Raw genomic sequence first — 15,027 nt, 5'->3', positions numbered from 1 at the left:
ATAGTAGAGCAAGCATGCAATTTACAGAGTCTCCAGCTCCTCCTCCTCCACCCCGGCCATCCAGAATTGCAGCCAAGAAGGAAGTCTTCCCTGGAATGCAAGTGTCCAGGCAGAAGAAGAGGGAGAGGCGCTGCTGGCTTAATGCCGTATTCCTCACACCCAGAACGTCCCCCAGGACAGAGGAGTTGCTCAGCAAGTGTTTGTCGAATGAATCTAATACTTACATTTTTGGAATGCTTTAGGATTGGCGACCTCTCCTATCTGAGATTGAGTAGATCACACTTGATTCTCTGAAATCTACTTTGGTTGCCTATTTTCTGAAAGCAATGTCAGTTGTTGGTTTTAACTGAGAGAACCAGTTGTGGTTAAAACTCTCCATGTGCAGGTTATCATCAGCTTTGAGCAACACTCAACAACTGAGGTGGTGAACACAGTTCCAAGAACATCCAGATTTTAGTCTGGGGCAACATGGAAACACTTGTCCTTGTACAGGGTAAATGTTCACCCGTCCTACTGCATTGTAGTCCCAGTTAATCGACCCCATGAGTAAAGGAAACTCATCATTTCGGGCTGTATTCCCTTGTTGGGTGACTCCCATGTAAGAAATAGTAGCAGCAGCCCCAGGAACAACAACATGAACATTTTCATTCAAGCTGAGAACTCAGGAATGAGTTTGTTGAATTAAATGAATGTCCTATTATCTTAGCTCAGTGCCTCTTGGGACAGCATGTAAAATTGGACTCAGCAAGCAAAACACCCTACTATCTAACTTCACACACAATTAATGGCTGATTTCCCTCATACTCCATGTCCCTTTACCATAACCTCTTGAATTTTAGACCTAACTCTACTTATCCTCATTTGCTTTTGTTTTTAATTTAAATTCAATTAGCCAACATATAGTACCTCATTAATTTCAGATGTGGAGTTCAATAATTCGTCAGTTGCATAGAACTTCAAGTGCTCATCACATCATATGCTCTCTTTAATGCCCGTCCTCTTTTCCTGTATTGCTAAGGTTTAAGACATGGGAATGGCCAATTTCTCTCCACTAATTTATTTTAGTATATACTTGTCACCCACTAGAGAATGGTTCTGAATTATAGTTGTTGGTTTGGGGAGCTGGTTGATGGAGACACGTTCGTCTCCCTGCCAATTCCATCTGCTTTTTGCTTCTCCTCCCTCAGTCTTCTTGCTCCTTCCTCCCAGGAGGGAGGCTTCCTTGTGATCTGGTTATTCCCATCATATTTGTGGTGTTTATATCAACTTAATGTTGATAGAGGTATTTGTACTTCGGTTACCTTTATGAAGGTATGTTGCCGTGAAGTACTAACAATGAAGGGTTATCACAGTATGAAGGTTTATGCAGAAGGGAAAATATTCTTTGGATTTTTAAGGAAGAAAGTAATTCTCGGTATATTTAGGCGGATCTACGACACTGATTTCCCAGGACTTGAAACAACACTTGACATGCATGAAGTCCTATCTTGCACACCAAATTACCAATAGAGCAGAAGACATGATACAGTGGGTAGGTGTGCAGCTTTTAGAATAATTTAGAAAGATTATAAAGATTGAGTCTTTTTGCTCAAAGCGTTATATAATTTACCAGATAAAGTTTACCGCGTTTCTCCTCAAATCCCCCAAAGTGTGTATTGACAGACACCCTATTCTAAACATTATTTTAATTTTTTATTATTAAAAAAAAACCCACAATGCTCATCACTCCTGATAAAGGAAAAATTCAGGTACTATAAAATTATGGTAGGAAAGGGCTTAAGAAAAATAAGAAAAGAATAGTCAGATGGGGAAAATACACTCTCAAAATGGAACTCTTTGCTGAGAGCCACAGATGCAATACCTTGAGCCTCAGGAGAGCTTTAATTAGTCCAGCTCTTTCTTCAGCGCATGCTCAGAAGCTTTGGTGCTGACTGTAAATTAGGGCAAGGAAATCCGGCAGGGGCCTGGGTGGGCTAAGGGGGAAGGGCAGGATCTTAAAGGGGCAACGACCATTTAAAAGAGCAACGTCAGTCGGGGCCACCATTCCTGTCCTAGGCTCTGCAACCCACCACTACCAATCTACTCCAACCTCTGTGTTCCTTACCTCAGTTAAGAGTACCTCCATCTTCCGAGTCATCAAGGTCAGAAACACAGGAGTCGCTTCTGATTTCTCTCTCTTTTGCCTGTGCAAAATGCAGTCACTATCAATTTTTGAAATTTTACTTTAAATTTGACCTCACTTCTCCATCTTTATTATTATTGTTCTGGTTTAAGCCCTCAGGTCCTCATTTGGTTCTTGCTTGGGTCATTACAGCAGTGTTTCAACTGGTGTTACATGCTTTTAACACTGCTGTCAAGTCATCTTTAAAAATCATACCACTCTAGCTTCAAACACTTCGGTGGCTCCCTATAACCTGTAAGAGAAAGTTCAAGCTCCTTAGCAGTGCATACTTGGCCTCCATCAAGCCATCAGATCTTATTTCTGACAATCCACAGGTTATACTTTCTGTTCTCATGCTTCCCAACTGCTTTTAGCATATATGTCCATATACATCTAATATAAGATGAATTAATATATAAACTTTTAAGAAGATAAACTAAACTAACCCAATTTCTACTTAACAATTTAAGTTAGCTATATATCATATGAGTATTAATTTATAATTTTTCATTCCCCGTACATCATAATGTCAAAGAAAAATTTTCAAAAGTTAAACTGTGACTCCCTTACCAATAGAGAATGAACCCATGTCAAAGATTTTATTTTAACTAATGAAAGAACCAGTACTCTGGAAAAGCTGGTGCTAAGAACACCTTTGAGGCACAGGTAATTTGAGGCACTGGTAATTTCTAGAAAAAAATAAGTATGTTAAAATGGGATTTCTAGATTTGTACAAAACAAGTGAATGTTTTATAGGGTAATGAAATAATAGGTTGTCTTTTCTATTGAACATAATCTTTACATCTCTACCAAACAAAAATTTACATGGAACTGCAGAGTATCTGGACTCTAATTTGTAGTAAACACAAAGTTAACCACAGGTAAATTCTCTTAGAGTATTAAATAACTGTGGGGTTGGCCGTTAAATAATGCTTCATTACTACATTAGAAGCACACATAGTCTTCTTCTTACTTTCTTATTATTTCCAAGTGCAGGCTAATTTTTCTTAACAATAGAAGTTTTTAAATAAAACACTTCAAATTTTCTCCATCAACGGTTTAACACCACAACAGTAACTTCTTGAGTCACCTAACAAAGTTTTCCAGAATATAACATCTTTATGTCCTCTTATGTTTTCTCAGATAAAGCTTTCTTGGAATTTTTGGGGAGAAAACATTTTCCTTTAACCATTCTAAGTTCTTTGGCTTGTCTAATAACATAAGGTAGATTAACAGGAGAAAAACATTTAATTTTTTTCATACAGGGAATATGAACATGATATCCAAGGACAAGCTGAGCATTTGGAGCTTATATGCTATCCTGAACTGAAGAATGGGATAGGGGCCTGGGATTTCAAAGGGGTAAAGGGTAATTCATAGGACAGTAAGAAGAGCAAATGTTTGGTAATTAGGTGTTTATCCTGCCATACAGATAAGTCTTTCAGATTAAAAAGTTATCTTTAGTAATCATTCTCTTTCTGGGATAGGCCTCCAATCTAGATTCTTTTAGGTAGTTTAAAGGAGAGGAATCTTGAGTCTGCTGTGCCTCTACTGCCTTCTGCTAAAAAGAGTGAACATGCGGAAGGGACATATTTTGGGGAGACTTGTTCTGCATCCCTTCAGAATCTTTTGTAGTTTCCTATGAGTTTGAAAAGAGAATAGAGGTAATTTTAAATAACAATGAACGTTGTAGAAGAGTGTACGGTCATGTAGATGTTAAAAATATAGGTGTAACTACCGAAATAATAATGATGATGATGATGATGATGGTACAATCATCATCATGATGATGGTGTAGGTCCCCAAAATAGCAAAACGAGAAAAGGGCAGGATGAAAATGGCTTTCGGACTCCAACAGATTGCCAAGAAGGGGGAAAAAAAGATGATGGAAAACAGAAAACAGAAAATGAAATGGTAGAAATAATTCCACATATATCACTCACAATAAGTATAAATGGATTTAACTCACATGTTAAAAGACAAAGACTATCAAATTGGATGGACAAAGAGACCCTCCTTCCATAAACATGCCTAGACCATAATGAACAAAAAAGGATGAAAATAAAAATTACAAGAAAAATAATACCAAAAAACCTTGGATGCAGCAATATTAACATTAGACAAAATAAAAATCAAGACAAAAAGCATTAAAAAAAGAGCTATTTTATCATGATAAAAGGAACGATTCAACTGGTACTTTTATGAACCCACAGAAATAAAAAGACCTTGATAAAAACTCAAAAATGATAAACACTTCAGAAGATTTTGACACATTTATTAAAAATTGATATATCCAGTGGTAATACACATTATTTGAATACTACCAACGAGCTTGATCTAATTTATAGAGAACCTTACACCCAAACACATGGAGAATATTTTCAATACTCAGTCCATTTTTCTAAAATGACTGCATACTTGGTCACAAGAAACCTCAAACAATTTGCAAGATTTAATATCATCTCTGTTCAAAAAGCATTTAAATACTTAAATTAGTAATCAGCAATAAAAGGATTGTTAAAAAATAGCAATAACATTTACTTGGAAACAAAAGAAAGAGAAAGAAAGGGAGGGGGGAAGGGAGGGAGGGAAAGAGAGAGAAACAGAAAAACTTAACAAATAGTTCATTGGTTTAAAGAGGACAGTGCATGGAATGGAATATTCCAAACTAAAAGCAACAAAACCACATGACAACACTTGTAGATCAGAACAAAGAGAAATGCATAACCTGAAATACAATTATTCTTTTAAAAAAGTAAAAATAAAAGCAAATAAGCTAAACTTTCAAGTAATGTAGCTAATAAAGGAATTATACAGTAACAAAAGTAAGGAGAAAAAGAATTCACATAATCCACAAAATAGAAAACAAATACAAGAAGAAAAACCGCAAAATAAAAATTGGGTCTTTTTTTTTTTTTTTTTAAAGATAAATCTGTAGCATGACTGATAAGAGTGAAAAATAAACAATAAACGATGTTAACAATGAAAAATAGGGCATAAATAGAGCCAGAGCATGATTTTATAAAACCTTAAGAGAACAAGCTGAACAAGTTTATTACAGAACAGGAGTAACAGTCGATAGAGTAGAAACATTTTTAGAAAAAAAAAACTGATTTAAAGAAAGAAAGAAAGCCATAAAAATTTAGGTAGTATCTCCTTCTACCTCTGTAAAAAAAGGGATCACCGTGCAAAACTAGCCAATCCAGATGGCTTCAAGGAGAGGTTTATCAGACACTTCCACCCGGTTTCGGGAAACCACTGTGAGCTTCCTGCCAAATATAGACGAGGACAGTAGGAAGAAAAGAAAACCGCAGGCCTATCTCACTCTCTGAGATGTGAAAGCCTAAATAAAACATTAGTTGGTCACCTCTTCAGTCCACAGTGTGTTGGGGGTCATGGCTCCGACTAGGGAATAGTAAGCAGCTGTTAAAACCAAGCTCAGGAGGTGCGGGAATGAGGGGACTTAAGGCAGGCGACCGGTCACTCTGCCCTGCCTCGCCAATGCTGCTCATCCTTCAAACACCTTGGCATCCATCGCCTCCTGTCCGACACCTTCACCTTCGCTCTTTTGTACTTCCTTTTTCCCTCCTGCCTATTTCTGTTTGCAAATGAATCTCGCGGCTTTGCAAGAATTTGTTTACCGGTGACCTCTACAAAGCTAGCACAGAGTAGGACTGCAAACAAAGCCTGACCAGCACTCTTCCCTGAAGGCTCCAGAACGCCCCCAAACCCCCCGATGTGGGCAACAGGACAAACAATGCAGGGCCGCCCCCAGGTCGCCCAGTTATCGCGCCCCCGCCCCAAGAGGGCTTGGGTGCCAACTGGCGCTGTTTCCGTGTTTCTCCATCCACGAGGATGCCTCACCCCGAGCCCACTTCCTCTTCCCTCGCCCCGAGAGCGGCGCGCCCAGCCAGCCCACTCGGACCCGGATCCCCACCAGAGAGCCCCGCGGCCCTGTACAGCTAGGGCCGCGCCCCGCCCGCGCAGACGCGCTGCCCCGCCCCGCCCCGCCCGCCCGAACGCTCCCGCCCCCGCCCCCGCCCCTTTCCGGCTCTGACCCCTCTCCCGCTCGCGCTCGGCTCGGCCGGGCCGAGCCGGGGCCGCCGGGCTAGGCCCGCTATGGAGGTGGAAGAGGCGTTCCAGGCGGTGGGGGAGATGGGCATCTACCAGATGTACTTGTGCTTCCTGCTGGCAGTGCTGCTGCAGGTGAGTCCCCCGCCGCTCCCCACCTCCAGCGCCCCGCTTCCCCGCCTCCCGCAGACCATCCTCCCCGCCCCCCCGCCGCGTCCCCGCAAACCCCGAGGGGCCGCGAGTCCCATCCGCCCCGCTCGAGGGCTGGCCTGGGCCGCCGCCCGCCAAGGTCGCGGGCGGGCCTGGCCTGCGGTGCCCGCCCAAGCCTCAGAGCCTGCCCCCTTGGGCGGTTCCGCCAGGCCCACCCATCCCGCCGCCTCGAGTGGGAGAAGAAGAGGGAGAAGGATGAGGGGGTGTACTTCAGCACTTGAGCTGGGGAAGAGATGATGCCCAGTTCCGCCGTCATCTGGACTGCACCGTGAATGCGCGAGGGAGTTGTTTCTCACCTGTGGCTACGTCACCTTGGAATCTGGAGCACAGAGAGAGCTCTGATCACAGGCTCGCGAAGGTCTGGTCTGGAGCGGCCTCCTTCAGGTCTGGGTATCTGGATTCGAGGGGGGCTTCATGGCCGGATGCTTTCCGTGCAGAGCCTTGCTTCCTCTCCGCTTTAAGTTCTGATGGGTCATTCTGCCCAGAGGCCAACCTCGGGCGGAGACTTTTCTAAGTTGAATAATGCCATTTTACACCGTTCTTCATTGTACAGAAGTCTTGGACTGCTTTCCCACCCAGCCTAAAAATGCGGGTTTCGTATGCTCAAGGTCACTATAGATACACTTTGCCAGGCAAGAGTTACTCCTTCTTTGCCCATCTAAATGGCCCATTTAACATCAATTACTGCTCCCAATATTCTAAAAGCAGTTCATTCACAAATTCTTTATTACAGTCTGCTGGGAGTCAGTCATTGTACTACTCCTTTAGTCAACACATATTTAGTGAGTGCCTACCTACTATGTGCTTAGCAGGGACTACAGTGATGGACGAATGGAAGCCCCTTTCCGGTGAAGCTTGCCTTCTAGGCGCTGAGGGAGGTGGACAGGTAAATAAGTACAATGACCCTGTGATGATAATTATTCTAGGGAAAGTACCAGGAAGTCCTGAGTCTAACCACCACTCCGCCAGCCAGTTGCTTAAACCTGGCATAAGGCAACGCTCAACAGGCAGATAGGGGTGTGGGGGAAGGTACAGATTGTCTTACTGATTCTGTTTCCTGTTAAAATGTTTACAAGTTTAGTTGGTTCTATCACCAGCCAGAAGAGCTGTTCCAATGATGGACAGATAGATGGTATGTGTCCTTTTTCTAGCAAAGCAAGTTCTCAGTTCACAAATATGCAATATTCTGAAGTTCCTTTAAGTTCATTCTTTCAGCTTTAAAAGTAATTTTCCTGCAGGAGAAAAACTATTTTCCTGAATCACAAAAGAATATTCAATACCTAGAAAATAGAATTGTATCAGAGATGCCTGTTGTTCATTTATAATACTTTTTCTTTGAGAAAATTCTTTTTCTTTCCTCTTCTAAGCAAGAATTCCCAGCACAGGACTCCTTTTCCGAACAGTGCCATCCCTGCCCCTATCCCTACACTCTGACTGCTGTCATTAATAGGCCTACAGAAAATAAGTTTACCTTGAGGGTGTGCAGCACTAAAAAGGCTACTGATCTGGGCTCAGGACCCGTTGTTTCCCTCACTTTGTTTCTTTATGGCTGACCCAGTTGGTTAGTGTTGTACCAAAGAACTCGAAACCTGGAAACATGACTGTTCACTGATGCCTGTCTGACATGTGGTCAGTATTTGCCATCAAAGAACCAGGTCTTAAGAGTGTTGGGAATGAGTGGCTTTATCTTTACGTGTGAGCTGGAAGGTGCCCTGTCGTTGTCTGTCCCAACAGAATAGGTGCGTCTCTCTCGGCAGAAGTGAGTCCTTCCCAGCGGTACCTGTTTCTGAGGACTTAACCACCCTTTAAGATATGTAATCCACATGGTCCTGGGGTCACCTAGAGCTATCCTGGATGTGAGAGTGAATGGTCACCAAAGATCTCTCTACCAAGTCTGTTGTTGGAGATGGTTTTGGTGAGGGTTGGCCTGTGGAGTAGGAGTCTGGGAGCCCCATTACACAGTTGTAACATGATGCTTTCACCATCTTGTGGAGGTTGCTTCTTCCAACAGAGAAAAAAGTTAAGAAGCCCTTTTCAGAGTAGGCTTAGATGGGAGGTTGATGTTTGCTTCAAAACCCAAAAACCCTGGGATGCCTGATTGGTTCAGTTGGTGGAACGTTGATCTTGGTGTTGTGCGTTCGAGCCCCATGTTGGGTGTCAAGGACTTTAAAAAATAAAGTCTTAAAAAAATAAAAAATAAAACCCAAAACCCTGGTCTCCTGTTGCCCAAGGAACGTAGAGACCACCTGTGCAGCAGCCCTGCCAGGGAGAGGGAGCCCTGCCTGAGAGCGCTGCACGTTGTGGATCAGACTGCCAGACAGAGAGTTTCTGCTACGGCAGGAGCCTTTCCTGCATCTGTGGTTTGGTAATGACCATCCCCAGCTGAGAAACACAGAACCAGAGGAACAGAGATAGCAAGTTTATATCCTCTTGAGTTTTCTTCCTTCTGGGGCCATTAGTATTATTTTTAATGGTTTAACTCCCTTTCCTTCGAACATATCCAAGTGCAAACTAAAAGGACAAAACCACGTTACAAACTCTTTAAGGTCTTTAGGTTAGCTCTTAAAGGTCTTTAGGTTAGCTTTTTTCTTGAATTATTGATAGCATCATGTGGCCCATCAAAAGTTATGTCAATATCCAGTTTCCTTTAGCTAGGAGACTCATCTTCACACTCCTTGCAAACCACAATCTTTGGAATCTCTGTAATGGTCAGCTTTCAGATATGAAAAGAACAGAGGCAGATTTTGTAGATTTCTCTTCGTATGATAAGATGCAAATGCCCCTCATAATAGTGCTGTGCAGTTTAAAAATACAGGAGTTAAAAGCTTAAAGGAAAAAATAATTGCCTTATGTAAAAACAGTTGTCTTATGAACAAGCAGTAATAGTTTGTTTTGCAGTTAGAGAAATTCTTACTCTCCAGATATATGTGCCTTCCCTTGGGTAAGAGCTATTTGTGGTACATAAATATGAATAATTCTATGTACTTTATTTCTGTTTCTATTTTCTGATAGTGATTCAGACTTGACGCCATCATCATTATTTGGTGTTTGCATCTGTGTATATTCCTTTGCCAGGCTGTCTGGAGGAGGAGTGTTGGAATACAATTTTTTGTTTTTGGATCCTTTTAGACACAAAGTGAAAAGGGATCCTACTTCTTTGTTCTTAGCCATAGACTCAGCTCATTCATCTTCCTAGGGATCACGAATCACAGATTGTAGTTTGATTTGCACAGAATTTAAAACATCCATTAGCCAACATGTAACCTGTAACAAGCATTAGTTTCACCAGCAAAATTATGATGACACTGTGGACCTGAGCTTGAGGTACAGGCATCTGGTATTCTGGAACGCATTATTTTAATGTAAGTGCTTAATAACCCCAACCTTATTTATTAGATCCTGGAGCTATCAGCGCATTTAAATCATTCATGCAATAAATGTCTTTTTCCGTGGTGTCTTAGAAAGCGGACTGATTGACCAGGTAGTGTTGCCGAAGAGGAAAGTACGTCAGTCAACACGTGAAAAGATGTTTACCTTCACTGGCCATTTGAAACAGGCATATTCAAATGACTATGAAATATCATTTCGCACTTACTAGATTAGCAAACATTAAATAGTCTTACAGTCCAGGTGTGATGAAAATGAGACATGGGAACTACCGGTTTAGAGAACTAGTTGGCATTGCCTAGTACGAATAAAACCGAGCGTTGGACTCCTAGGTGTGTGTCCTCCCAGTGTCTCTTGAACCTGGCACAAGGAGATCTGTCTAGGATGTTTATTGCAGCACCGTTTGTAATAACAAAAATGAGTAACCACCTAAATGACTCTCGCAAGGGGACCAGATATTTAAAGTGTGGTATAAATTTGTTAGAATGTGAGAGTTAAAGTGAATGAACCAGATCTATAAATAGCTACAGGAATGGATTTCTAAAACCCAATGTTAAAGGAAAAAAATAGCCATCAGGATGTATACAATGTGACACATAACTTCATAAAACTTTGTAAAAACATAGGAGACAATACCATATTTGGTTTATGAATGTATATGGACAATGAAGGAGTATAACCTATAGAGTAGAAGGCTCTACACCCAATTCTGAGATTGGTTACCTCCAGGGAGGAAGGGATGGGTGGGAACGGGTGGGCTGCAAAGGAGATTTTCTCTGTGTTCATAATAATTGTATTTTAAAAATCTGAAGCATATATAATAAAGTGAAACTAGTTAGTTGTGATGGCGGGTTCATGAATTTTATTTTGTTTTGCTTCTCTGTGTTAAATTTTGGAAAAAATGGTATAGAAAAGAAGATGTGCTTACTTAGAAGAAAATGCTACGTTCACGGTATGAGATTAACCGTCCACTCTCCTTTTGCTATTCCTTTAACCAGTTAGCGCTGGGAATTGTGGTCTGTGAGTTTAACATTTAGGAGCGTGAGGTAGAGGGAGTTTTGTTCAGGGTGCTTTATTAAACTCTGTGTAGAACTGCTGTCACAATAAATGTGTCCCACCTGCTTGCCTTTGCCCCTCCGTGTCTGAGTGTCCCCGGGAGATTCATGGAAAGGCTTCTCTCCGTGAGGGGTCTCTGAGGTGGTTTCAGACTCTCAACCACAAGCAGGTAATGAAGTTCCTACCCTCCATATTAGTGAAGACCTCACCGGGTTAGTCATTAGGGCCAGCCCTTGTGCTTCAGGGGCTTCTCACCAGCACCAGGGGGTCAGCCGTGATGAGAACGTAGGCCATTAGTAGGAGCTGCTGTGTCATGACTCCAGAACAAGGGAACCTCTACCAGGGTTCTCTGCTAGTCTGAGCAAGTGTTACGCTGCCCTCACCCTCAGATTTAGTTCTGTCTGCCCTCAGAGAGTGGCCGTGAGTTTGGGTGATAATCTGGGGAACCTTTGCTGGTGTTCTTCCATCCCTTTAGATGAGTGGGGTACCATAGTTCAGAGAGACCAGAGCTATGCTTGCCCCCCAAGTCTGGCCTCAGGAAAGCTGTTGTCTATAGACAGACACTGCCCCCTGGCGTAAAGCAGATGAAGTTGCAAACTGATCAGACCAGATTTCCATCCAGGGAGTTGTTGGACATACGGGGAGCCCCAGAGAGGTTTGGCAAGCTCCTCTGAGTCTCGGGCATCTCAAGAATTGGGATGTGCCTTGGAAAGCAACCAGCTCGACACCTCTCCAGCACCCAGATCCCCAGCAGCGTGCCTGCCATGGCCTCCCACAGCACAGCTGCTTAGCCTGGGCCCTGACAGAGAAGATATTCCCTTAATAAGACAGTACACACACACACACACACACACACGTCATTGGAAGTGTGAAAACAGGCAGTGTGTGACAGAAAGAACACTAGGCTGCAATGCTGTGACCCTGTGCTGTGAGATGGCCAAGTGAGTTCGTGTAGGTGAGCCCTCACTAGCCCATAGCGCAACTGTGCTCGGGGAAATGGCTGGATCATGAAGGTTTAATTCATTTGTTCTACAAGTTCAGGATTTCTTAAAGTTGCCCAGTGCCTGGCATTTGGTTGGCGTTGTGTCCATGTCACCTTGAGGTCTGCAGAATAGGAGCTTGGCTCATTGCCACGGTCAGAGGCTGCCTTAGGAGGGGGAGCCAGCAAACCCCAAGACACATGCAGCTCAGGAGTCTCCTCTCTGGTTTCCTTAACCAAATGCTCAGACTTCTGACATCTGCACTCAGGAATCTTATGATGCTCATCAAGTAGTATATGGTGATTGTACCGAAAGGAAAATATAGAAAAGAGAAAAGAAGAAAAATAAAACACACCAGAACTTCGCCCATCCAGACACGAAACGTGCTCACATTTCGGTAGATTTCCTTCCAGACTTTTCATTATACAAATGCATACGTTTGCCTTTGGGGCATAAATTTGGATCTTAACCTGATATTTGTCTCTCAACAGTATTATGAATGCCTTGCTCTGCTCATAAATGAGCAATCACATATTTTCTAAAGGCTAGGGCGCAGTGTTCCAACATAGGGCTGTACTGGAATTTGCTTATTTCATTCTCTCTTGTTGCAAACATAGGCCGGTTGGTTCCTCTTTTCCACAGTCCTGAAACCCATGCTTTTAGGCCACTGTTTGGCTGTTGTATGCACTTTTCCTACTTGGCTGTTGACCATGCTTCCCAAGCTCAAGTTTCTCCTGACTGCTTTGCTCACTTTCTCCCCAGATGTTCTTTGTTCCAACTTCATGGGTGGAATAGAAGTGTAAACTTCCTAAACATACCTTCCTTTTACTTCAAAATTAATTTTGATCCTCACTTATCATTATATTTCTCCTCAGTGTCCAAGAGGAAGACTTCTCTTCCCTCCTTCCAGGGATATCCTCTCACCTTTGTTCTGGAGTCTCTATTACCCCATCAGTCATTTTTAATCTTTCCTTTTTAATTTAATTTTTTTTTAATTTAAATTTTGTTAGTGAGCATACAGCGCAGTATTGGTTTCTGGAGTAGAATTCAGCGATTCATCACTTATATTTAGTATCCGGTGCTTGTCATTACAAGTGTCCTCTCGTCATTGTTAACCTTCTGTCTTTCTGCATTCTCTGGTGTCCCAAAGAATGGCTGGCATGGTGGATTTAGGTGGTATATGAATGTAGGATTAACTATAGCATTAGCTTATAAAGTGAGAGGGTTATTCCTTCCCTTCTTATTTAATCTGTTTTTTTTCTAAGAAGAAAGTCTCATTTGGTGCTAACACCTCCCAAAACATTTGCCAGTATTTCTGTTTTAACAAAGGGAATGAACTACAAGTAAGAACTATAGAAGGGGTCAGTCCTTGGCAGAAGACATTGCCTGGTTGGAATGTAATAACGTTTTTCTGTTTTCATTTTATTTATTACTCATTTTCTTTTAAAACTTCTTTTTAAATTATGAAACATTTCCAATGAAATATAGGAAATAATGTCACAAACACACATGTACCTACTTCCAGATTTGGTAAGTGCTAATATTGGGCCATATTTGTTCAAGATGGTGTCAGTCACAGTTCAACCAGAGAGGCAGGAAGCAGAACTCCTGGGATGGGGACCCACGTCTGTGTGTGTATGTGTGTGTGTAGCATATATATTTATAGGTATAGGATTATACATGAAGTCAGTGAATAATTTATTCTAGAAATTTGACAATATGCAACTGTGGGAGCTGGCTAAGTAGTCCCTGTAAGGCTGCTGTCTTTGTGTCTGCTGTTGGAGCTTGAAGTCTGCAGGGAAGGCAGTCTGGAAGGGAAACTGATCTGGAATCTACTGGAAATGACCAGAATCTGTGTCATTCTCACTGCCTCCAGCCTTGAAGAAGCAACTGCCTTCCATCATGGAACTAAACAGACACCTGGCCCAGGAGTCAGAGATGCTGAGGGGACGTTCAGGGGAGCGTGGCTCAGTCGCAGGCCCAGCTGCCCTGCTGCACCAACAAAGTGAGCCAACAAAGAAGTAGCAATGTATGTGAGGCGCAGAAGCACCTGCCCCAGGCTTCTGAACAAGAAAACAAGATGGCTGCTCCTTTGCTTCCCCCGCCACCTGCCAAATCTTGCTTGAAAATCTCTCTTGTGGCCCACCTTAAATAAAAACACACTAGCCAACACTTGGCATTATGACATGGTGTTTATTTTTATAGTTCTATCTAGCTGATCATATCTCTATTGATATAAAATTATATTTCTCTGCAAATTTACTTAAGTTAAAAATTTTGAATCGTATTTGTAAATGACATATCTGATAAAGGGCTAATATCCAAACTATAGAAAGAACTTATAAAACTCAACACCCCAAAAATGAATAATCCAATTAAAAAATGGGCAGAAGACATGAACAGATATTTTTCCAAAGAAAACATCCAGGTGGCCAACAGACACATCAAAAGATGCATCACTCATCATCAGGGAAATGCAAATCAAAACCACAATGAGATACCACCTCACACCTGTGAGAATGGCTAAAATCAACAACACAGGTGTTGGCCAGGGTATGGAGAAAGGGGAACCCTCTTGCATTGTTGGTGGGAATGCAGACTGGTGCAGCCACTCTGGAAAACTGTATGAAGCTTCCTCAAAAAGTTAAAAATAGAGCTACCCTATAACCCACCAATTGTACTAATAGGTATTTACCTGAAGAATACAAAAATGCTAATTCAAAGAGATACATGCATCTTAATGTTTATAGTAGCATTATCTATATTAGTCAAAACGGCCCAAGTGTCCATTGGTTGATGAATGGATAAAGAAGATGTAATGTAATACACACACACACACACACACACACACACGCACACACACACACTATGGAATATTGCTCAGCTGTAAAAAGGATGAAATCTTGCCATTTGCAATGACATGGATGAAGCTAGAGAGTATTAACTTAAAATAAATCAGAGAAAGACAGATACCATATAATTTAACTCATATGTGAAATTTAAGAAACAAAACCAATGAGCAAAGGGAAAAAAATGAGGCAAACCAAGAAACAGACTTTTAACTCTGAGGAACACACTGATGGTCACCAGAGGAGAGGAGGGTGGGGAATGGGTGAGATAGGAGTTGGGGATTAAGAAAGGCACTTGTCATGATGAGCACTG

At 42.1% G+C, this 15,027-nt stretch overlaps 1 protein-coding gene across 7 annotated transcripts in view; it reads left to right on the top strand.

Moving 5' to 3' along the window:
* Positions 1 to 6,264: 6,264 nt before the first annotated feature.
* Positions 6,265 to 15,027, top strand: part of SLC22A15 (solute carrier family 22 member 15) — a 78,672-nt gene continuing 69,909 nt past the window's right edge. For all 7 annotated transcript variants that reach the window (XM_032881354.1, XM_032881350.1, XM_032881351.1 and 4 more), the window contains exon 1: positions 6,265 to 6,367. In XM_032881354.1, coding sequence (XP_032737245.1) covers positions 6,281 to 6,367 — 87 coding nt within the window. In that variant the 5' untranslated portion in view covers positions 6,265 to 6,280. The remainder of the gene's footprint in view (positions 6,368 to 15,027) is intronic.

The sequence above is a fragment of the Lontra canadensis genome, unplaced genomic scaffold (genome assembly GCF_010015895.1).
Source record: "Lontra canadensis isolate GAN:19392208 unplaced genomic scaffold, GSC_riverotter_1.0 scaffold75, whole genome shotgun sequence".
Classification (NCBI taxonomy): Eukaryota; Metazoa; Chordata; class Mammalia; order Carnivora; family Mustelidae; genus Lontra; species Lontra canadensis.
The sequence above is the reverse complement of the archived record's forward strand: the minus strand, read 5'-3'. Positions and strand labels throughout refer to the sequence as shown.